The sequence below is a fragment of the Dermacentor variabilis genome, chromosome 4, assembly GCF_050947875.1.
Source record: "Dermacentor variabilis isolate Ectoservices chromosome 4, ASM5094787v1, whole genome shotgun sequence".
NCBI lineage: Eukaryota > Metazoa > Arthropoda > Arachnida > Ixodida > Ixodidae > Dermacentor > Dermacentor variabilis.
Window position 1 is genome coordinate 127,522,368 of NC_134571.1, and position 22,734 is coordinate 127,545,101.

The following is a 22,734-nucleotide window of genomic DNA, read 5'->3' on the forward strand; positions in this document are numbered from 1 at the left end:
AAGAAGGGAAGAAAAAGGAAATGGGGGGGGGGGGGTGATACGCCAAGAAATCAAACTAAGTGTTGTTGCCTATAGCTTGAGGTTTAGCATAGCGAATAGAGGAGGGGGGGTCCTGGCTTTGACCTTGTACACAGCGTTCCTTTACTAATTCGACACGCTAACACACTTTCCCTCGTTTCCACGCGCTCCCGCCTCACACCCCCTCCCCTTTAGAAGAACCCCACCTATATATACTGTGGCGAGGAAAGCATATGTCGCCTTGAAGAAGACAAGTCCACTTGTCGAAACGTTGGCTCCTGCATTCACCTTGTTCACGTTTTGCTCATCGTCTTGAATTGCCATCTCCCGCATTCCCCGTAACTTCTCTCAATGTTACTCCTCGTCACGCGCGCAGAGTTCGAGCAGGAGGCGGCTCCGAACGGTGGCTCAGGCGTACACACTAGCGTCGCTTTTTCTTCGGAGGCATCCGCACTGCCACAGCTGGCACCACGCACGGCACAACACATCAGCACCGCGACGTCTTCCTCTTCGCTCGAATCAAAATCCGTGGCTGTTGCTTGAGCGCGTATATAGATCCCTAAAATTCTCGCTGAGAACGATAATCTCCGAGATGGCGAATTGCAGGTCGCGCTCGCCCGGGAGCGCGACTTGCAGAACAGATAGCAGAACAGGGCGGCGTTGTCGTGTTGCGCACAAAGCCTGCTTCGTCGAACTTCAGTCACAACGGCGACGAGGCTAGAGCGTAACTTACGGTGGCTGTTTCAGCACAAAGCCTGCTTCGTCGAACGCACCCTAACTGAATCGTCGGAGAGTGGAGGATGCGCGTATTGTTCCCGACACAAAGTCGATTTAGTCACGCCGTGGATAGAGGTTGGCGGCGGAATTCCAAGATGAGGTTGCCACCGCTGGCGTAAATGGCTGGCAAACTTGCACTGCAGCTGGCCGTTCTTAACAGTCTATACGGCATGTGCTGAAACTGCATATGCCAAAGTCCAAGAGACGTCGCCATGAGACAAATCAGGTTGACGCACATAAAAATAGGTCTTGATACTCGCATATGACAGCACTTCCTATCCACCTGCTTGCGGAGAAGACGATAATCCACTGCGAGATTACGGCCGCAAAATCGAAGGCAGACGCTTCAACACTAGCTCGTGACGTCATGACCACTGCCTGCCGTCAGGATTAAAGCAAGCGTGTCCTTGGGCCGTATATTTTGTAACCATCTACAATTAATTTGCCATTCGCTACACATCCACAACCGTCATTTCCGTAACTGAGCAGAAAATCCAAGCAATTTTGTAGGAATTTGAGCGAAAGTTCGACATCGAATTCAGAAAGCAAAACGTCGCAGTTTTGCCCTAAAGACGAAGCATCGATTGCGATAGCAAATTGCTGGACAACTATACCAAGTAAGGATATGTTTTATCGGCCGTGTAAACTTGTAAACATAGGCATACTAACTGAATTAACGAGTAAGGTGTCGAGCGCACAAGCAAACGTGAACACAGCTCACTCGATGACCGCGAAAACTCGCTGTCAAAACGCTGGAGTGAGGAAGCGCGGCAGCAGCAGCGAGCGAATTCACTTTCGTGTTGCGTATCGCATGAACGCGAACTAAGCCGCGAAAACACAGCGCGCGTCGCAGATGGCTTTCAAGACACAGCGGCCCGGGGTAGAATGCCCTGCCCTCCCACTGGGGTTTTGCTGGCTACGGAACACGGTACGCTTCTTCCCCGCTTGCGTCACTTTGCGTGCGCGAGATTGAGCCGTGATCGCCTCGCACGCTTTCACTCCCACACACAGGCGCGCGGCGACGATTTCGTCGCCCTTGGACTTTATGCGGAACCTCACGGCGGCGGCAAAAATGCGCCCAGAGTGCTGTCGCAATAAAGAAACGGATGGTGAACCCCCCTTGACGTTCCCGCACTAGCTCGCCAAGTATCCTGTATTGTGAAAGCACGCGAGGGAAGCCGACGATCGCTGCTCAATCTGGCACGCGCGGAGGAAAGCGGAGACCAAACCGACCAAATTTCGCACCGTCTTCCGTCGCGCGAAAGGCCGTGTGGGGATGGGAGGGAGGGGGTGGAGGGTGATTGTGCTCCGGCAGCAACCGCGTATTCCGCGACTAGGCGCAAGGGGAACTGATGAGCACGGCTCAATCGCGCGCGCAATATGAAGGAAAGTGGGGAGGCAGTGCGGGATAGGGGAGACAGCTTCGACTCCGCCAACAAGTGCGTACTTTGCACGGCCGCGCGCGCCATATCCTGAAGGGGATCTGCCGACAGCTCATGCCTTTGTGCGCGCTGTGTTCTCTCCGCTCTTGCGTTGAATAGACAGCACGAATGTCACTTAGCCCGCTGCTGCTGCTGCGCTTGACCAGCGTTTGACAGCGCCTGTCCGCGCTCATCGAGTGCAATGTATTCATGCTTGCTTGTGCGCGCTGACACTATGTTTCTTCAGTTAGTAAGCGAATGTTTCCAAGTTTATGCGGCCAATAAAACTACTATCATTACTTCGTATAGCTGCCTACTAATTTGCCATCACAATCGATGCTTTGCCTTTCGGGCGAAACTGAGACATCTTTTATGTTTAATTACGAACTCTATATTGTACATAAATGAGCCAGAGAACTTAAATTATCAAGTTTTGAGTTGCGGCGCTATTAGCGGCGAGAACTTGGAGTGGCGCCCTCTCGCGAGTGACGTCATGGCCAGGACGCCGCTCGCTGCGGCTCGCTCGGTCCCTTCGTGTATGCCTGGGGTATGGGTGGCTCGAGCCGGACTTATTGAAGGGTATGTCGGCTTCTTTCTGCTGCCATGCCTGAACCGCAGTTCCTTCTTGAAAACTGCATGAGTCAAGGAAATTTGGGGCTTGGATATCGCAAGCTATGTAGCGTTGAAAGGGTCTACTGGTTTTACAATGCGCATATACGCCGTGTCTGCCCACAGATTTTACGTAAAAAGAATTTCTGCAAGTTCAACACGCGAAGTTGTGTATGATGCTTCGCTAAACACTTACGTTAGTATTTAGCTATGAGAGACATTACATTTTACATGGAAGAAAAATCTTGGTAATTGGCGTCAGCCTATCCGTGTTAGAAAGACACTGCCCAGCGAATTTATCATCCCGATTCTTATTACTCTGGTGAGTTCTAGTCAAATATGGCCATTTATAAATGCGTAAAAGAAAGAGTTAGGCGCGCATTTCTTATGAAAAAGTTTGCGGTTATTTTCACCCCTCTCTGAAACAGGCCTCCAAAAAACGAATTGCTCATGGCTGTTAACACTACGGCGTGTCATGTAGTGTTTACATAGTTGATTCACAAATACCATAGTTGCAATCACCTGAGAGAAAAATTTCGTGGTTAAGGTCGAGAGCCAATCAATCGCAAGCGATGAAATGTTTCATGGTGGCCCTCAGTAGCCTTTATCGACAGTATGGCACACCCCTCACGCAACGGTAGGAACCGAGTGTCGGTATATATGGCGAGGCACGCGTTCTTCGCGAAACCCATCAGTTCACTGCAACTTCGAATTGAAACCATAAAACATTCTTTTACAGCGCCAATTGGAATGCCTAAAGTAGTCTCGAGGTACTGCAGCGCAGCTTTGGGTGTCTAGAAAAGTAAAATTCAAGCACATTCTGCCTCACCATGTCTCGATGCGGCGTTGTTTAGTTATACAAACGGACAACTATTCGCTTCGTCATACATAAAAGAGAATGGGCCTTCATAAAGAAAACACCACAAGCCTTGCATATTTCATTTTATTTTTACTCTCCACCGGGGAATTATGATATCTTCAATATGTCCCATACTACTAATGATTGACGCTTCGACTTCTTTCTAGCTGTAGCCATACGGTGGAAAAGGCATATTTCACTAAAAAGTTTGGGCCGAGCAGCCTGTGTCAGTTCACCAAACATGCATATTCGCCGTCACGTATATTCCTCAAGCAACAAGCAGCGATAAATTTCTCAAGTGAGTTGAAGTTGTAGCACGGAAAAGGGAATATATATTGGTACATTCCTTTTCGTATTCTGCAAATAGCCGTAAGCCTTCATTAGCTTTATTTCAAATTACCGCCACTTAACATAAACACGTGAAGAACCGCCTAATTTTGAGAAGCAGGTAAAGAAGCAAGTGGTGCTTGTAGAATCTAAACTGCAGTGTTAATGAAGTCCTCGTGTTACTGCCGAACGTTTCTGTGAAGAAATGCACAAATTCGATATTATACCCTGAACCACTCGCCATGAGCAAAGCTGTTTTAGCAGATTAAAATCAAGGTAACTGTTGTAAAAGTCATATATAGCCAGCGTTTGTGACATACTTGTTGCATCGCGGCATGTATGGTATCATAACTGGATTATTATTAAATGCTATGTCTTTGGGGCGGTTGTCGATCCGCTCATGAAAAACCCGCAATGGGCTTGTCTGCGCTCCTTCGACTGGCACCGTAGCATTGCCTTTGAGAGCTGCATTGTCGTCTAAGAAATAAGCTGTTTGAATAAATTTTCGCGAATGAAGACGTCGTAAAAATATATTTGATTACCGCCATAAGTATACAAGCAGAGAGAACGAGCGCGAACAAACGAAAACACCGCAGAAAGCGCCCGGTCTGTAGCAGACGACAGGCACGAGTCCGTGCCCTGACGTCACGCGAGCGGCGCTCGCAGCGCCCCTGTAGTTCGTTCTTGAAAAGGCGTACCTTGGAAACCATGACGTCACACCGACGTACCAGCGCTCGAGTTGGGGCGTGAAAAATGAAAGTTTGTCAATCTTCTCATCAGCACTCAGTCTTTTGCCGCGCAATTAATGAAGTTTGGAGTATCAAGAATATTTTATTAGTCTGGACATAGTGTTTCTCCTTTATACATCAGGATGACATAGCATTCTTGACAGGAAAGTAGAGAGCACAGCGTTTTCAAGAAAGGAAATACAAGCAAGGGAGATGATTATTGTTGTGGGACAAGATAATGAAACCCTAAATTTAAAGGGTGCAAATAAGGGGGCCAATTTTAGCAACGCAAATACAATTGTGGAGTAAAAGCGGTTCATGTTGTGAAAGCTCAACCGTGTTACGCAAACCTAGCTGTTTCTGTATGGTCCACCCTTCGAGCGAACCTGCAGTCACATCACTACAGTACACTATAATATAATATTTAGGACTCTAGTGTGCTGGTCTGCATGCAGGCGCATATAGCTTCACAGCAGACTACGTGCAGCAGGCATCGATGTGAGATCTATTTTAGAGCGCTTCCTGCGTCGAGCGTCGGCGTTCCCGACGTAACCGAGCGAACGAGCTCAGCAGGGGATGAAAAAAGCGGCGAGAGCGTATAGAGCGTGAGGAGGAAAGCGGAGAAAGAGGGCGCAGCGGAAGCATGAGGCATAAAGCAGAGGAGGAGGGTATGACAAAAGCGTGAGACGAAAAGCGTAATGCAGCGCAAGACGCGCACTGCGGCGAAGATGGCTACGAGATAGCGCCAGCTAGAGTAGTGCGCATTGTCTGGGAGGTCCGTCCAGGTCACGGTGGAAGATAGGCTTCTTCCATCGTGGTCCAGGTTCTGTGACAATCAAACAGCCACCCGTACCACATGGGAATGTCAACACAATCCATCGAGAGACAACACAGGACACAACCCAACAAAGAAGGGTGGGAGGCAGCTCTGTCCAGTGGGATCCCACTTGCCGATCGTCTCATTTCAAAGACTCACTAAATGTTTTATTCTATCTCTGGGAAGTCTGTCTGCGGCGGCTGCTATGAACCGCAGTGGTGAACCGGGCCCACGCTTTACCCACGCGCTAAATCTCGCGATCTCCCGATTAGCGAGGAACTCTCGCCACACTCGCTCCGTTTACAACTTGCCGCACGAGACACACGAGCCGTCCGCGCCAGGCAATATAACACGTATAGAGCTGTATTAAAATTTCGCATTAGGCAGTATCGTAATCGTCGGTCACTTAATTTGTTTTTCACACACTACAAAGAGGTTACAGCCTTTGGGGCATATCTTGTCCCAGAACAATAACCGTTTACAGTGTTGCGTTTCCTTCTTGAAAACTCTGCGTTTGCTACTTTCCTGTCAAACACGCTGATAACGCGCGTGCCGTTCGTGATCTGAAAGTACCGGGAGCGCAGCATTATAAATAGGAAATGCGCTAAACGATTATTGCTTATGGACAAAATGAGCCCGAAAGGGTGCAAACTCGCTTCGGTGCAAGCTGGGCTTGTTCTGCACAAAATGGCTGACGTGAAGCGAATTAACGTGATTCGTCACTCCCTCGCTCATCTCGCTTCATCTGCTGGAGAATCGGATGACTTTTACGCTGCAAATGGTTGCAACTAAAGGGCTAATGCCTCTCCGTCCACGCACCACCGCCGGTGGGCGAAAACGTGCATGCATGGAAGGGCATTAATTAGTTGCGGCCCAAGATACCGAAACGAAATAAACCGTTTTACTTTGGCCTCCATTTTAGTTCCCGTCTTTGGCCATCGCCAGGCTTCTTCAACTTCATGAGCGTCATGTGCGATTTCCATGTACAAAAACAAGGACATTTAATAGTGCTTGAACACATCTCGCCCGAAGAACACCCAACCGTTTTTTTTTCCAGCACATGCCGTACGTACGGTGCACGATCGAACCGTTCGTTAACAAATTATAATTAGTTGCAACGTATCGTCGGCGCGCGGAGAAACGAGCTAGCGTATCTCGAAAGCGTTAAGTTTATTACGTATCTCTGTGCCTGCTAAACAACATACTAGCATGCGACGGACAATCAGATACAGCTGGTGGACCATTCCGTGATACTTCTTGAAAATTCTGGAAGTTCTTGGTAGTTCTGAGGGATCGAAAGCGTTTTACATTGAAAAAATAAGACATTTGCTTGCGAGAAAAGAAAGAGATAAAGCAACAGAGAAGTGCTAAACAAATTATTAGATTTCCTTATTATATATAACGGTATAGGCAGTTTGTAAACGGAACTTAATATGCGTTTAATTAATCGAACGGAAGCTGTTTCTTATGTTATCAAAGGGCGCTAAAAGCTGCATCGTACGAAAGCTCTTGTTTTATTGTTGCTATCGCCCTATCACCAGCCTTGAATGTACCTTCGGTCTGCCTTTTACAGTATGTGCCATTTCTTGAGCTTGCAAAAGCGAACACAGTCTAGAAACGAAATGTGGCACGGATGCTAAAGGCAGCATCGCTGAGAGCATCACGCAGTGACGCTCGTATTCACGTGACTATCTCAGGCGGGAGTCGGGCACATGAGGAGCCGCCATTGTTCCTGTGTTTCATATGTGGTGGTTTTAAGAGAATTGTAGCCTCTCCGCGGACTGCATACGCAGATCAGTGCGGGAAAAAATCATCGGAAAGATACGACACGCCAAATAGAAGCTGACCACACCGCTAACGAGTCTTCAAAAGGGAAGCAAAACGGCCAACGGTGGATTGTGTGATGTCTCGCTGTGTTCAAACGACATCCAAGATGGCCTCCCTACGTTCGTGTTTTTTCTGAAGTGCTCTGTGGGGGTTCGGGACGCGAAGACTTTGGGACAGCAGTTGTGCTGACAGTTGAACGATCGGTTTTTTTTTCTTTCCGTGGTTTCGTTCACGTTTTGCCGATTCCTGGAGATGCAACGCATGAAAAGCCAAGGAAATCCAGGTGAGGATCCGTGCTGGGCGGCCTGTTGCCGAGTCGCCTAGTTGTGTGGTGGGCAGTTCGCGCTACCCACGCAGCAACAAGAGGTGCTTCCTGAAAACAAGCGGGTGTGAGCCGTCTACGGGCACGTACGGTGCTCAAAGCTCGCCCAACCTCGACAAATCCTGCGGCGGTCCTCGACTCTCACGTGTGCGAGTGTGGAAAGCAGTGTTGTGCTACGTTCTAAGCCTAAAACGCGGCTTGCTTTTTTCTAGTGTGATTTTGTTCGCTGCTGTTGATCCCCGCGACCTTTTCGCGTTTGTATGCTCGCAACAGTTGCGCCTCGAGCAGAGGACGGCGACCGCCGTTGGCACGCTGGCGCGGTTGGGTCGCAGGGTTCGCTAGAGCCGCCCGAAGCGACTTGACGCGTTTGACGCCTGCGCCTGCAGTTGCGCGCCCGGGCGCCGCCTTGGCCACCAGCTGTTCGCTGCGAGGCGACCCAGTCCGCTAATGCGTCCCGGAGACGTCGATAGCTTGGCTTTATGTCATTGAGAGTGAATCGCGTGGGAAGTCGTGGCTATAGTTGTCGACGTCGCAGCCGCGCGCGAGAGTCTCGGATCCGCCCGCGCAAGGCACACCCGCATCCGTTTGCCGCGTTCTGAGCGGGCGGAGCAGCGATGGCGTCGACATGTGATGCACAGCGCCGAGGAGTGCCGGTCGTCCGGAGCGTTATGACAACAGCCTGGCAACGGGTACCGCGGACGTTGCCCCAAAGCCTAGGTGCGCTTCGTTTTGGGCGCCGACGAGGCGCGATAACACCGCACGTCGGGTTGCCGTGCACCTAGCGCGACTTCGTGAGCCGGGGCCGCTTGCGAAGTAAAGATAACGTAGGCATCCCCGGTGGGTCGGCAGAACGCGCTTCTGGTGATAGAAAGCACGAAAGCGAAAGGCACAGTGACGTAGCATGTTGCAACGTGCGGGTCGCCCCTGCTTCTCTTCCTCGTGGCGATGTGTATCCCGGAACTGGTTGATCAGTCGTTTCGTGTCTGATTTACGCGCTATGCTTGCCCCAATTTTAATGCCTAGTATCTTACGCTTTCGTGTAATTCGTTTTATGCAAGCACCTCTTTGTTCTATGTGGGGTAGTTGTCTGCCATTAGTAATATCCTTATTGTGGTAAACTCTGACAGTCGCAATATTTGTTGTTTAGACGAAAATGCCTGTTCAGCCATGATCTGCACTGTCAGTGTGAACTGCTGGTAGCAACAGGTAAAACAGTTGGACATGTTTCCGGGGGACTAAAAAGTGCTGCCTCTCATAAGGGTGGAACTCTTCACAGTAGCCTAGTAAGGTGCATTTGAAGCCTGGTAGTTTACGTGCAGTAATATGGAATGAAGAATGACAGGATTACTATGCACTGCTGATAGTTTCGAATATGTATTCCTTAAATTAACACTTAAGTGCAAAGCTACAGCAGATTGGACTGTTAAGGCAATCTTTCAGAATTCTAGACCCATTAATTTGGCAGAACATTGGTCAACAGAATGGAAGTGAAGACTGAAACTACCTCTATTGAATTTAGTGCGCAAGCTAGTGTTGTCTATCCGATGTGTCAAAGGTTTCAATGTATTTTCACAGATCTGCACTGTGCGAGTTCTCTAAACTCCCTACTTTTGAGTATTTGGTTCTTGCAGAATGTAATCTTTTTTTTTCTTCTTTAATAAGACATTTAGCTTGTCTTGAGCAAGTACTGTCATAATCTGAGTCTTCCTCGTGTAGCTGGTGCAGGAAGTTAAAAAGTTGTGTTGCCGCCCACTTTTTATTTTGTCATGTTTTCTGCTTTAAGCCTCCGTACTCAGTAAAATGGATATTTTTTGGCATTTGAGAAGCACAATGTACCAATAAAACAATTTAATATTTATTTTTGGTTTGGAGCATTACTCCATTAGATGAGGTATTTTATTGCCAATATTATGGTAGTCTTTGTCTCCAATTAAAGGGACACTTAAAGGCAAATATTAATTCAAGCTAAAGTGAGAGATTAGTGCTTGAGAATTTCTAAGGCATCGATATTATCGCGAACAAGGCCTTAATGATCGAGAAAGTGAGGTAAATTCAAAACACGATTCGAGACTCCATCGGGACGTTCAAGCACTTGACTGATGACGAAAGCCCTCCTCAGTTAAATTCTGTCACTAGTACTAAACCATTCGTTGCAAAAAACATTGTATTGTATAACAAGACGAAATGAAATGCTACTTATTCAGTTCTATTTCATTTTTAGAAAAAAGGAACCCATTTAAATTGCTCTTAATAATGACGCGGGCGGTTGAACGGTTTCGTTTTCGCTCAACTCTGTGCCACCCACGCTTTCGCGTTTCAGCAGTTTGGTTATCACATAGTGCTGCCCTGGTTTTGCTGACTCTTTAAACTCTCACAAACTGCAAGTAGCAGTGAATTCAACTTCCATGTTATGTCGCGGGATGCCCGAAGGGTCTACGCCACTTGACCAAAGAGCAGCTGCAGCGGTAAATCCACCACTTTGTCCTTGCTCGGTGCCGCCGTCTGTCGGGCACCATTTTACTCACTGAAGGCAGCAAAGGGTGGTGATGGCATATGCAACGTCACCACACCCCCGGTTTGGTGGTGGGAGATTTGAATTTGGGACCCTTCAGATGCTATTTTCTCATAAACCAAGTCCTTTCTTGGCACAAAACAGGCGTTACGAGGTTTCTGGAATGATATTTAAAGTCGACGTCGACTTATTATTTGACTTTAGTGTCCCTTTAAGCGATATTTCTAGGATGCTCGTCATGCATTAAGCAATAATGAATACACTGCCTTTCAACATTTCTTAAGGCATGTAGCCTTCTGTTAATGGTTGTTGCTGCAGTATTTGCTACATGACAAATCTAACTTACTGCTTTTTACTGCTTTCGTCGTCGCAGCAGTGAGCAACGGCCCAAAGGACATGGTCAAGGATGAAGAGTTTGACTCATGGCGCAACCAGAACCAGCAGCCCCAGCCAGCTGCGCAGCAGCAGACAACTTACCAGCCCCACCTGTCGACATCGAACCTGGGCGAGCCGTACATCCCCAGCTACTATGCGTCCATGTCATTTCCTTACTTGAACCAGGGCCTTGGTGATGGCGCTTGGAGCAATGGTGGTGACCCTGTTGGCTTCTTCGGCTCCTACGGGGGTCAGATGGGCGCGGGTGGCGAACAACCACCGCAGCATTATGTTGATGGTGGTGCTGGAATGTTCAGTCAGAACAGCTTTGCGGGATACGGCCAGGGCTTTGGCTTCTTCCCAGGCAGTGGTGGCGACTACTCGACATGGGGAACAGCAGCGAGTTCTGGGCAGCCGGCGGCAGCGGCGGCGGCTGCAAGCAAGGGTTACCCCGAGGAGTACTATCGTGGCGACTACGACCAGACGGGAATGGACCGAGGGCTTAAGCACCTTGAGCAGGGCTTGAGGTCTTTGGCATTGGGTGGTGACAAGGACTTTGCTGGATCCAAGGAGCCGTATGGCAAGGACCCGAAAAAACTGGGGGGTAGTGACAAGAAGTTGTCGTGGGCCTCCGTAGCAAGTCAGCCGGCCAAACCAAAGGCAGTGAAAAGCAAGAGCCCCCTGCTGCCTGCAGCTGCGCCCAGCAAGCACCCAATGGACATTGGCACTTGGGAGGGGAAGAATGGTGCGAAGCCACGGGGCAGTGCTGCGCCGTGGGCGAGCCAGGCGCCGCCGCCTCCAGAGAACAGCTACACGCACCCTGTGCTGGAAAAGCTGCGACATGAGAACAACTACAACCCCAAGGACTTTGATCTGGAGCCGAAAGGGGCGCGCTTCTTCATCATCAAGAGCTACTCGGAGGATGATATCCACCGATCCATCAAGTACTCCATCTGGTGCTCAACAGAGCATGGTAACAAGCGGCTGGACGCTGCTTACCGCGACGCGCAAGGCCCTGTGCTGCTCTTCTTTAGCGTCAATGGGTCAGGCCACTTTTGTGGCATGGCCGAGATGGTGTCGCCTGTGGACTACACGGCCTCTTCGTCGGTATGGGCGCAGGACAAGTGGAAGGGGCAGTTTCGTGTGCGCTGGGTGTACGTCAAGGACGTGCCCAACTCTCAGCTTCGGCACATACGGCTTGAAAACAACGAGAACAAGCCTGTGACCAACTCGCGGGACACCCAGGAGGTGCCTCCAGAAAAGGGCCGCCAGGTGCTCAAAATACTGCACGGCTTTCGGCACACCACGTCCATCTTTGATGATTTCCTCCATTACGAGAAGCGTCAGGAAGAAGACGAACAGCGAGAGTTTCCCTCGGTTCCTGCAGGTGGACCAGGTCTGACCCCACCTTTTGCCACCGTACTTGATGTGCAGTTTTTTCCTGCTCAGGGCAGTGCGCAGTGTGCTTGCAGATAGGAAGGCTTATTTATGCTCATTGTGGCTCTAAACAATTCCTCGCTTATGAAAAAATGTTCTGTCCCTTTGTCCGCACACTTAAAAAAGAAGTATGTTCTTCCTCTTTTTGTTCTATTCATTATGTTTTCTTGGAGCTCGCCCTGTTTGAGCCAAAGTAAATGTCAACATAGTCTTCCTGGAACGTTAGTTTAGATCATTGCTGCTGGGTAGGCCTGTTATGTGAATTCATTTTGCAGTGCTGTCCAAGACTGGATGAAAGGATTGGTTGTTAAAAAACTAGTTATATTCTGCTACTTGCTATCAAATGTCTAAAACATCTTGTTCCACTATCTCCTTATTTGGGTTGAATCTGAAAACAGCTAGCAGATGCACATGGAAAGTTACAAGCTTTCAAGCTGCGTACGCAATCCAAGCCTTGTGTAGAATCTCCAAGTTTAATGCTTTTCCTTCTCCTGGCTTCACTTATGTCGCAGGGCTGCTTGCAGATGCAAGCGCAGTGATGCAGCATGACATAATGGCTTTGGGGTAATATATTCTCAAAGGGCAACAAGCTGCCTTAAAACTATTTGCTTTTCTTTTTTTTTCTTTCAGTGAATTGTGCTTCTATTCGGTTTTTAGCTTCTATAAGGAAATTTATGTATTCAGGTAATTGCTTTCTTCGATCCAGAATGGATGGTTTGATTCCTTGACTGGGCCTTGTATGCTAGGATGTCAAATGGAAAATTTTATTGACTTCCTGTTTTGGTAGGTTGGCACTTACAATGTCAACACTAATTGGGCTGAAGCTGTTTGTTACTAATGGAAAGCTTGCTTGATATTAAGCTGTTATTTAAGAATAAGCATTTCTTGTCACTGGCAATTAGTGTGTGGTGGATAATTGATGTGTCTGTTCTTGTTGGAATATCATTTGTTTGCTGATCCTGGACTATCATCACCTCAATGCTTACTGCCTCTTGATAATTGTTATAACGCTTAATGCCTGTTATAATGTGTATTACTAATGCTTAAAGGGACCTGAAACGATTTTGACAATGTTATACAAACACACTGGGTTGTTGGGCTTAGTCCTTCTGATCATTAAGTGACACATATAAGTGCTTCGTGTAAGGCGTGTAATATATTATAAGGTTTTAAAAATGTGCATCGCCACAGATCGCAGCTGAGCTGCTTTCCAGAGTTCTCAGCTGCCCCATCACTTGCTATGTAGCTGGCGCGCGTGATGTCAGTTGGGTGAGCTATCCGATTGGCTACCCACGTTGCATCATCGTGAATGCTTAAAATATGCTGCTGCATTAAGCTTATTTTTCACACCGTACGTATGCATAGTAATTTTTGTACCCTTAAAAATCATTACACAAATGTAATAAATCTGGGCATTTCTTCAAACCAATAGCCCACTTCCGCCTGCGAATGCATATCTGCTGCTGCAGCTCCTGGCAATAGGGCTGCCAATGAGACGAGTAGTTGCATGAAAATAGCAGCAGCGATCTCTCTTTTTGGCAGCAGGAACATGAATGGTACCAGCGCTGCATTACACTCGTCTTGCGCTGCAGGTGTGCAGGGAATAAACTGCAGCAATTACACGCTGTAGAAGGTGCGAGGGCTGCATGTCATTGTGAACATGAACCTCCTTGGCACACTGGTCACGTGCAGTGTTTAAAAGGCGCTTTCAGCCATAACCGCAGGTTCAACATCTGCTAGAGAGCCGTTTTGTATGTAATTTGCCCAGAATGATAACAGAAAAATATCTTGGCAAGCTGAGGTCTGGGAAAAAAAAAAGCATTGCAAAGGAAATTGAATGTGCTTTACAGTGTGTCATAACATCCATCAAAAAGCCGCCATCTTAGTCGGACTTTGGTGTAGTAGTACTGTCTCCCTTGCAGGAAGTGTAGGTTGGTTTCCCAGTAGATGGGCTTTTTTTCTGTTTATTTGTTCCTCTGTTAAGATTCTAGAGTAGAGAAAACATAAATAGCCCATTTTACCACATTCGAAAGTCAGCGGGAGTGTTCTTTTGCCGCTGACTTCTACAAAGAAATCGTACGAGTGTCGTAGAGAGACAGTCGTAAATGTATGTATTAGATATTTTCAAGAGAAGTAATACCAGAAACAGATACTTTATAGTTTGTCATCGCACATAAAGCCCGCTGCAGCATCTCTCTCTTTTTGCTTCATGTAGCATAAAAAAGAAAGCCAGTAAACATTGTGTGTGTGTAGTGCTGTTGCGTCTCCATCCACTGTGCACAGTTTGTCTTTAAATTTCGTTTCATGTTGTTTAGGCTTAGCAAGAAGAGCTGCATAGGAAAGAGATGTGGGAACACACTTGGTTCAAATCAACCGGAAGTAAACAACACTTGCATCACCACTTGAAGGAGGTGGGACATAGCGATGGCAGCAAGGTGTAAAAGTTGAGGGGAAGTGCCACAGCTTCAGGGGAGGGTAATGCTTAATCACTCGTACCTACGTTATAGCGTGCTGACACAAAATTCTTGTGTAAGAAATCATTCCTTGAGAGAGACCCTGTGTGTTTAGGTGTATGACAAAAAATGTTTCAGGGACCCTTTAATACCTGGTAAGTATGGGCTATGTATAGCATTAAAAGTTACTCAGCCTCATTTTATTACTTTCGGGATCGATTGCAAATGCCAAGCTGCAAGCATTGTTTGGTGTGCACTTCTTGCTTTGCATGTGTAAATAGAAGCAGTTCGGAGGCTCTGTTGTATGCAATGCATTGTATACAGGACAGATGAAGGAAGTTCATACACGTACACTTCGTGGTAAGGCTAATGCGGTGAAGCACTGAGCACAAGCATATTGTGCCAGTTGGGGTGCATATAGCAGCCTCTTGAAACTTTGTAGGGCTCGTTGCTGCCTGCTAAGTTAATTGAAGTCCTAGTTAGTGGCAGCCCATAATCTTGTGCGGTATCATTGCACAAGTGCTTTTGAGGGTTTAGCTCTACGGCTAGTGCATAAATTGTTTCTTTCAAGTTGCTGAAAGTGTTAATGACTGGCTTACCCTTGCAGCAGAGCCAGGATTGCTACCCAATCTTGACCACTTAAAAGCTGCAGAAGCAATGAAGGAAAACAAGGTAGGACGGCAATACTTGCCCTCTGAGCATGCTGCATGTCCATTACATTGTGTTCACGGTTGTTTAATGTGTTCCCTGTGTGTTACAGCAGATGCCCATGCCAACAAGCAACCACCACATGCAGTCGAGGTACCACCACCAGCAGGCGTGGTGAGTGACTTGACCTCCTCTTCCCACTTCGTTTTTTTCCTTTGTGTGTGTTGTGGCTCGGGTAGGCACATGCAAAGGATGCATCAGCAGAAGACAAGTAGGCAGATTGTTGAATGGCTGAAGCAAAATAAGACAAAAACAAATGGTATCTGCACTAGCTGTATTATTCTACCCATTCTGCAATGATTTTCCAGCAATGACTTAGCAGTCAACTCTACCAATGAGGGAAGAAAGTTGACATGTCCCCCTCAAGCTGTTCAGAGTAAAATGCCTTGAGCCTTGGCTGGTGCACAACTTCTCTTTGACTTAGCCCACTTCCAGATAGTGACAGTACTAAGAACTGAGATAGTTCTGGATAAATGTTCCACAAAGCTGGGGGGCTATTCTGTAAGTGTCCACCTAGTGGTGATGTCAATTTCGACTGATTGGCTAGGGATGCCTGTCTCCTTGTGACGCATACCCCAGACCAGCCAATCAGAATTCCAGCAGGAGACGAAATGAAACATATCTACTAGGTGGACACTTGCAGAATACTCCCCTGAGCTATGAGCTGGCCAACATGCTCTGCAGACAGACTTACGCAGCCTTGTCGCTATGAAGCAATTTAAGCCTAATGATATTGCAGCAGGCTAGGTCAAGTCACCCGGAGAAATTTTGAAATGTGACCAGTAAGGAGAGTTCTTCGAGTGTTTGTGTTGCTTTTATTTTTCCTCTTATGTCTAACAAACACTACCAGGTGTGATCTCATGTTAAGGTTAGTGTTGACTTGACCATGCCATGAATTTTCTTTTCATGCCAGAGGCTCTGTTTCTTGGAAACAGCATGGCCTGAGTGCTGTTGTGTAAGGGCTGAGTAGGTCGTGAAATGTATGACCTCCCCGTCACCACTTTGCTTCTATAGATTCTAAACATCTGGCATATTTAGCATGTTTCAAGAACAGTAGTATAATGAAATCAAGAGTTTGACGAAAACTCGTCTGGTCGGGATTAGACGGCGTTCGTTTTGCCTTTGACTAGTAGTAGTAGTAGTGGCTACAGCATTGCACTGTTGAAACATGCACTTTGCGTTGCCTCTCACAGGTGAAGTGGCGTGTGGTGCAAGGCCTTCGGCGGTGTTATTTCCCCCTCCCCGACTGCAAGACTCCCGTTGCCACAGAAACCCCCTTCGTCAACGACTGGAAAGCGCCACCGTGACACTCCCTGTGTGCCGAGGCTTTCGACGTCAGCGGTGACAGCGTGCCCCATTCTTTGTGGTTCTGCTGTGTGTGTGCGTGTGCAATTTGTGTGCGCGTGCACCTCGCGTGATGTGTGCCCTCCGCTGAGGCAAGGACCACGGGCCTCTCTAGTTTTCTCCTGTAAACCCCCACAAAGTGCTTATCCTTCCCATTGCCCTCTTTTTCTCATTTCCGTGCTGCACAGCTGCTAACCGACAGTGGATAACTTTCTTTCGGGGTGGGGCGGGAAGTACTACTGTCACGGTTTCCTGCCAAAGTTAAAAGAGGATAAGGGAGGTGCTTCTTGGCACATTCGGTAATGTTGGGCTGAGTTGCCGGAGATGGATGTGTAGCATACTGGAGCTTCTTACTACTGGTTTTCTAGGTTTATTTGCCACCACCAAGTTTTCGAAGGCTTGGCATGGTGGTTTCTCCTGCCCGTCCCTTGAGCTTTTAATCCCCTCTTGCCGCTTGCCAATGTATTCTTGCTCTCTTCCTATCTCTCATCTGGCTTGTGCGCATGGATTTCGGTCCCCCATCTGTTTCTCTCTCTTTCTCTACCTCACTGGTTCTCAAACTCCTCTCATGTGGTTGTTAATGCAGCGCAAAGCAAAAAAAGAAAAAGAAAAAAAGTGGTAACAGTGGGCAAAGCGGTAACAAAAAAAAAAGGTGGTGGGACACACGTGGACCTCTAGGTTTTTTTTTTTTTTCCTTCCTGCTTTTCTTGTGTCATTTGTTTCCTTGTTCGTAGGATTGGAGGCCAGTGGACGAACTTTGCACAGCCTCCCGGACCTCCCCTTGTTGTTTTGTGGGAAAATGCTAGTGACCACAAATTGTTATCAGTCAGTGGGTTTACCGAAAGGAAGAGACTTAAAAAAAAAAAAAAGAACCTGAACTGGCACCATTGGATGGACTTCTTTGTGTTTGTTTTGACTTGTCAGAATTCGGGACTCCTAGGACTTGTAAAAGAAAAAAAAATGCAGAAAACAATGGACTCAAAACACTGGACTTGATGACCAACGACAGACTGGACGCACCGCCGCGAGACAGCAGACGCGCAGTGTTTCGGAATGTATGTGGCCTGTGCGTGCTCGGACAGCGTGGACTTGCTTCAAGGACTTGTGCTGTTGCTTCGTGGGTCGGGGGGTTGAAAGATGGTTCGTCAAGTGACTAGTTGTATCTATTTCTGGACTGAACTTCTAATTTGTTTACTTTTTTTTTTCTTGGTCAGGTAAAACTGAACCCAATTGTTGGACTTGATTGACTTTGAGGGCAATGTGGATGCCACTAGAAATGCATACCTGCATGTATTTTTTTTTTTCTCTTTCTCTCTTTCTAGGGAGGCTGATGGATTTTTGCATTGAAATGCTTAGCAGTATATACATATATTGTGGCCCACCTTTGGCAATTGTGAGTTACTAAAACAAAGAGAAAAGGCATTGACAGTGCAGATGATTGTGTGGACCTGCTTTTTTTTTTCTTGGAATACAATTATAGTGCATTCTGTAGCTGTTTGAAGGATGCCCGCTGGAGCACTCCATTGCAAGAATTAAAGAAAAATAATGTGAAATTGCATTTCAGACCGATTGGGAAATGGGAGGTGTGGTATACTTGCAGGAAGCTGCTGCGCTCGTTACTTGTGTGAGGTCTATGGCATCCTTTTGTTGTTGTTAACTTCGCCAATAAACACTGAGCACAATGAAATACACCGAAGAAAAAGAAGTATGCGTAAGTCATGCTGGCAGTTGGTGATGCTTTGCCTCCTCGCAAATGTGTGGTGAGCAGTCGCCAACGCATGCCTCTGCGACTGCTTTGTGATCAACTCTGCTGCATGCCCGTGGAGGTGCTTCTCCACCAAGCTGCTGGGATACTATCCACATCGGTGAACGCATTTCAGTCGCTCCGCTGTGTACGGTTGCTGTGATGTTGTCCACATAGGGCTGTCACGCACCTTTGCAAGCATTGTTTGCACTTATTGGTGCCACATTTGTTTGTCTATCACACAGGCTAATGGTTACTGTCATAACATAGCAGCGAGGTCATCACCTGTACTTTGGAAACGTCATCATTTATAACCAACTACAAAAACAGGAAGGATAGGCTGCTGCACTATAATGTTGCAGGCTCAGATTCCTTGCATGTTGATTCAGTGCATCATTGCTAGCTGTATTTCTGAATGGCACTGTCGGGAGTGCTCGTCGCCCAGCAATGACGAGTCGAGCGAAAACTGCGCAGTGTTGTGAAAGGTAGGGCACGTTGCAGAAAAACGGAAGAATCTGGGCATTGGTTAACAGCATGGCATATATGCACGTCACTGACCACATGCTCTTCAGTAATTGACTTCAGGACACGTGCGAGTGCAAAAGATGCTATTTATGTAAGAAACGTTATTGGTGAGCGGGCATTGATGTGCAAGTGCTCCGTGGGCAAACTTTCGCAGCACTGTGCAGATTTAGTAACTTGCTTACTATGCTATGAAATAACTCTGGTGTGCAGTGGTATTCAAAGTTAGGAACCACTTAAAAGAACTCTGTGCAGGTTGGGCAGCTGCCGCAGAGTAGTTTGCCAATATTTCACATTAAGTGAACACTAAAGGGAACTCTATTATAATTGTGCAGTAACAGGTAGGTTGGTTGAAGAGAAAATAAAGGGCAAAGTTAAATTTATTAAATTTTACGCCGTAACTTGCTTGACGGTATGTCTGTGTGACGGCATGGATTTCAAAGAATTTAGTGTTTGAGCCGTTGCTCAGTACAAGTTATTAAAACTTGCTAAATTCTAAATTTTGCGCTTTTAGATACAACATAGTTCTTTGCCGATAATTTAACTAGGCCCAAGCAGATGCTGTGGTGCTAGAACCTCACGGTAACAGTACCACAGACTTTTTGTTTTTACGTCTATACATTACCAAGCCTCCCCTTGCAGTAAAGTGCCCTTTTTGTTATTGTAAAAGGGTAATTAACAACCCTCTAATTAGTTTTTTTCTTGCGTCTTTCTTTGACAAAATGAACACAATGGTTTATTTTTACTTAAGCAGAAGGGAAAAATATGTGGTTAATGAAAAATGTACTCGTGGTATCCAAGGGGCGTAAATTGTAAAGGGGCAGCTAAAGGCTGATGTTGCCGGCACGTCTGGTGGCAGCTGGCGAAGGGTGTGCCGCTGGCGTGACAGGATAGGAATGTACCATCACATCACTAATGCTAAAAGGGTTAAGTGAGGTCGCGTGTCATTGCAGCAACTTCATATGCTCATTCTTGCAGTGTTAACCATGCTTTGAAGAACGCAAACTTGTAGCACATCGGCTGTTGCTGTAAGATCATTAGCAATGTCTGAGGTTCATTTTGCAAATTTCTCCCTAATTTGCACAGTTTGAATTCTTGCTTAATTGTGACAGCAACAGGTGCCCTAGTGAAATCCTAGTTCAAGCAAGTAAAGCTGTCTGGCACACTCTGTTGACAGTGCAAAGTTACGCACATTGACGGTATGTTAGGGAGTGATGTGCCACTTTTATAACAAGAAGAAAGGTCGAAATGAACCGGCAAAGGTATGTCGTGACTGATGTAGGTGCCGGTCCACGATGAAACAAGGTCAACGGAAGTTCACCAGTGATGATCTCTTAAAAGCTGAAAAAGTAAAGAAGTAGACTCGTGAAAATGTGTTTCAAAAAAGTTGCGTGAGAAGTCTCACTGAAAAGTTTCCACGTATAAGTACTTCAGGTCACATGATTGCTTGCTAAGCTGTTGAACTTCAAATTATTTATTGATGATTTTCTTTAGCACTTGATTTTTCATTCCTTGCAATCATCCCCAAATATTCTGGTATTTTAGTTCGTACTAAATGCATTCTAATGACGTCTCAATCGTGGCCAATCCCCTATAGTCTGAGCCATGAGCTGAGGGAAAACAAAAAATTGCAGGTGTTCTCTGGGTAACACAAGCAAAGTCGGCAGTTTGTAGGGTGACATATGTCCACCATTGATGTTCACAAAGAAACAAGAATTAGTGGGCATAAGCATTCAACATAAGCTGCGAGTGCAGCAAAAAAAAGAAAAAGTATATATTCAATATGATGCCGTATGGATGGCAGGTAGATCAATCGAGTTTTAGTCAAATGTGATAATTGTAGAGGTATGATGCAGGTATGCCACCACGTACCTCGTGTACCTTGCCTAAATTGCACCATTCGTACTGGAATGCTGTCATTGCTAACATACCATGCGTTTGCACATAGCACGATGAATCCTAGGCAAAGGTGCCTAGTATATGGCTGCAGAAAGTCTCATCTTTTTGTATTTTGCTATACATGTAACCTTGAAAATGCATCAACACACCAGCTGGACAGTTTAAAACAGAGCGTTTTGTCACTTTCATTGAGTCTCTTGCTTTTATTTGTGTGGTGCACTGATTTGCCTATATGTTGGTTTAGCATGGAAATATGTGCTTGTTTTTGGGCTAAGTTAAACCCCTTGTTGACATGCTTTCTGCTGGCAGAAAATGCCATGAAAAGTTTGGGCTGGTTGGTTAGTGTATATATATATATATATATATATATATATATATATATATATATATATATATATATATATATATATATATATATATGCATGCTTGAATGGTGGTTCTGGGCCCCCTTTAAAGTAGTTTTTATTTACAGACAACTGCTGCTGGTCCCCCTGAAGTAGAGGCGGCGAGAAGCGCAAGAGGGGAGCCCAGTTACAGTACACACCTCACACACAACGTGTACCTTTTGGCAGTGGCAATGCCGTATGTCAATACACATTGCTTTAAGGCTAATCGCACTAACGTTGACTGTCGTCAGTTTATATATAGGGGTGTGCGAACAGTGATTTTTGAGACCGAATTGATTACGACTCAAATGATGCACAAGTGAATTGAATCAAATATCAAATACTTTTTGAATAATTTTCTAATAATGAACAGCCGCTATTAAAGTTAATGTAAAACAATGTTCACCTGCCAGTATTCTTAAAGTTGGCAAGCATATTACGTTGTCAAGCTGTCATTAAAAGCACAGGTAGAACATTGGAAGCAAATGAGCCTTGTGCACGTCTTCACATGCACAAGGCTCTTCAGAGGGTGTGAATGATTGCTGTACAGCTGTAAAGTGTGGCTACTTAAATATGACGTAGCCTCCTCCGCTGCATAGGTTCTCATGTTTTACGTCTATACTCGTGGGGGTGAAAATTTACCATGCATTTGCTCCAATTCTATGTTTATTTGGGCACAGTTGATGTTTCAAAATATTCGAAAAATATTCAAAAATATTTGAATTTATGAATAGAGACTATTCGATTTTAAGACCAAATTAAATGGTATACTATTCAATTCGTTAGTAAAAAAATTTTGAATAGTTGCACACCTCTAGCTCTATATTGAAAAATGTTTGAAACATTCTGGCACTGCCCATTTCACGATAAAGGTTGACGTTAATGTGATTACCATTGAAGTAATAAAGTGACACGCTGAATTGCCACTACTGAAGTGCGTCATATATGAGGTGTGTATGTGGCCAGACAGAGTCGAAATGTTATCTTCGAGCTCCTGCTGCTGCTTGCGGGCCAGTTTAGCCAATATACATTTAGTACAGCTAAGCAGAATTTCGTAGATTAGTTATGGGGCGCAGCAGATTAATGCGATGATGTGTAATGCTAATTGCATTAATGGCGACACTCGTTTTCCTCTTCTAGCTCCCACTGCTGCTTGCAGGTCCAAGTTGTTGTCATAGAGGTTCGTTGAAGTGTTACAGTACCCAGTGTTACTTGTCTAGTGACAAGTTAATTGGTCCGACGATTGGTTTTGAACCTGGTTCCCCCAGCACAGCAGGTGGAAAATGGTCAGCTCAAGACAAATATACATGCAGATAGACATACTGCAAACTGGGTGAAGTTCCCAAAGAATGCCAATCGCATAAAAAGAAATGGCAGTTTTGCCTGAATGGTGGTTCTGGGCCCCTTTAAAGTAGTTTTTATTTATACCACCTCAGTTGTAACACTACATGGAGTCGACACGGTGCGACGCAGCACGTGACAGCCCCTTAAAGTAGAGGTGGAGGGAAGCACGAGAGAGGAGCCTAGCTGCAGTACACGCCTCATGCACGACGAGTACGTTTGCTTTCAGGCCAATCGCGTTAACATCGACTGCCATGCTGAGATGGTTTCTGCCTAAATGTTTTTATGCGTCCATTTGGCTTCGTCGT

At 46.3% G+C, this 22,734-nt stretch overlaps 1 protein-coding gene across 6 annotated transcripts; it reads left to right on the forward strand.

Moving 5' to 3' along the window:
* The first annotated feature begins 7,238 nt into the window (after positions 1-7,238).
* Ythdf (YTH domain-containing family protein) lies at positions 7,239-17,460 on the forward strand. Of its 6 annotated transcripts, none has more exons than XM_075690273.1 (5): positions 7,239-7,666; positions 10,594-11,988; positions 15,090-15,154; positions 15,243-15,304; positions 16,384-17,460. In XM_075690273.1, the coding sequence occupies exons 1-5, from the start codon at positions 7,636-7,638 to the stop codon at positions 16,385-16,387; spliced, it is 1,557 nt and encodes a 518-aa protein (XP_075546388.1). In that variant the 5' UTR covers positions 7,239-7,635; the 3' UTR covers positions 16,388-17,460. The 6 variants fall into 6 exon arrangements, with proteins under 6 accessions (XP_075546388.1, XP_075546387.1, XP_075546386.1 ...); XM_075690272.1 differs by having other exon boundaries at positions 7,240-7,666; positions 10,591-11,988; XM_075690271.1 differs by lacking the exon at positions 7,239-7,666 and adding an exon at positions 8,183-8,422 and having other exon boundaries at positions 15,093-15,154; positions 15,246-15,304.
* The last annotated feature ends 5,274 nt before the right edge of the window (positions 17,461-22,734 follow it).

What these genes read in the sequence shown, in the direction of transcription:
- Ythdf (XM_075690268.1), top strand. Translation starts at nt 8,320, where the DNA reads ATGGCGTCGACATGTGATGCACAGCGCCGAGGAGTGCCGGTCGTCCGG. An exon ending in GGTTCCTGCAGGTGGACCAG is followed by an intron (nt 11,989 to 15,089) that starts GTCTGACCCCAC and finishes TTACCCTTGCAG; the next exon opens with CAGAGCCAGGATTGCTACCC. An exon ending in AAGCAATGAAGGAAAACAAG is followed by an intron (nt 15,155 to 15,242) that starts GTAGGACGGCAA and finishes TGTGTGTTACAG; the next exon opens with CAGATGCCCATGCCAACAAG.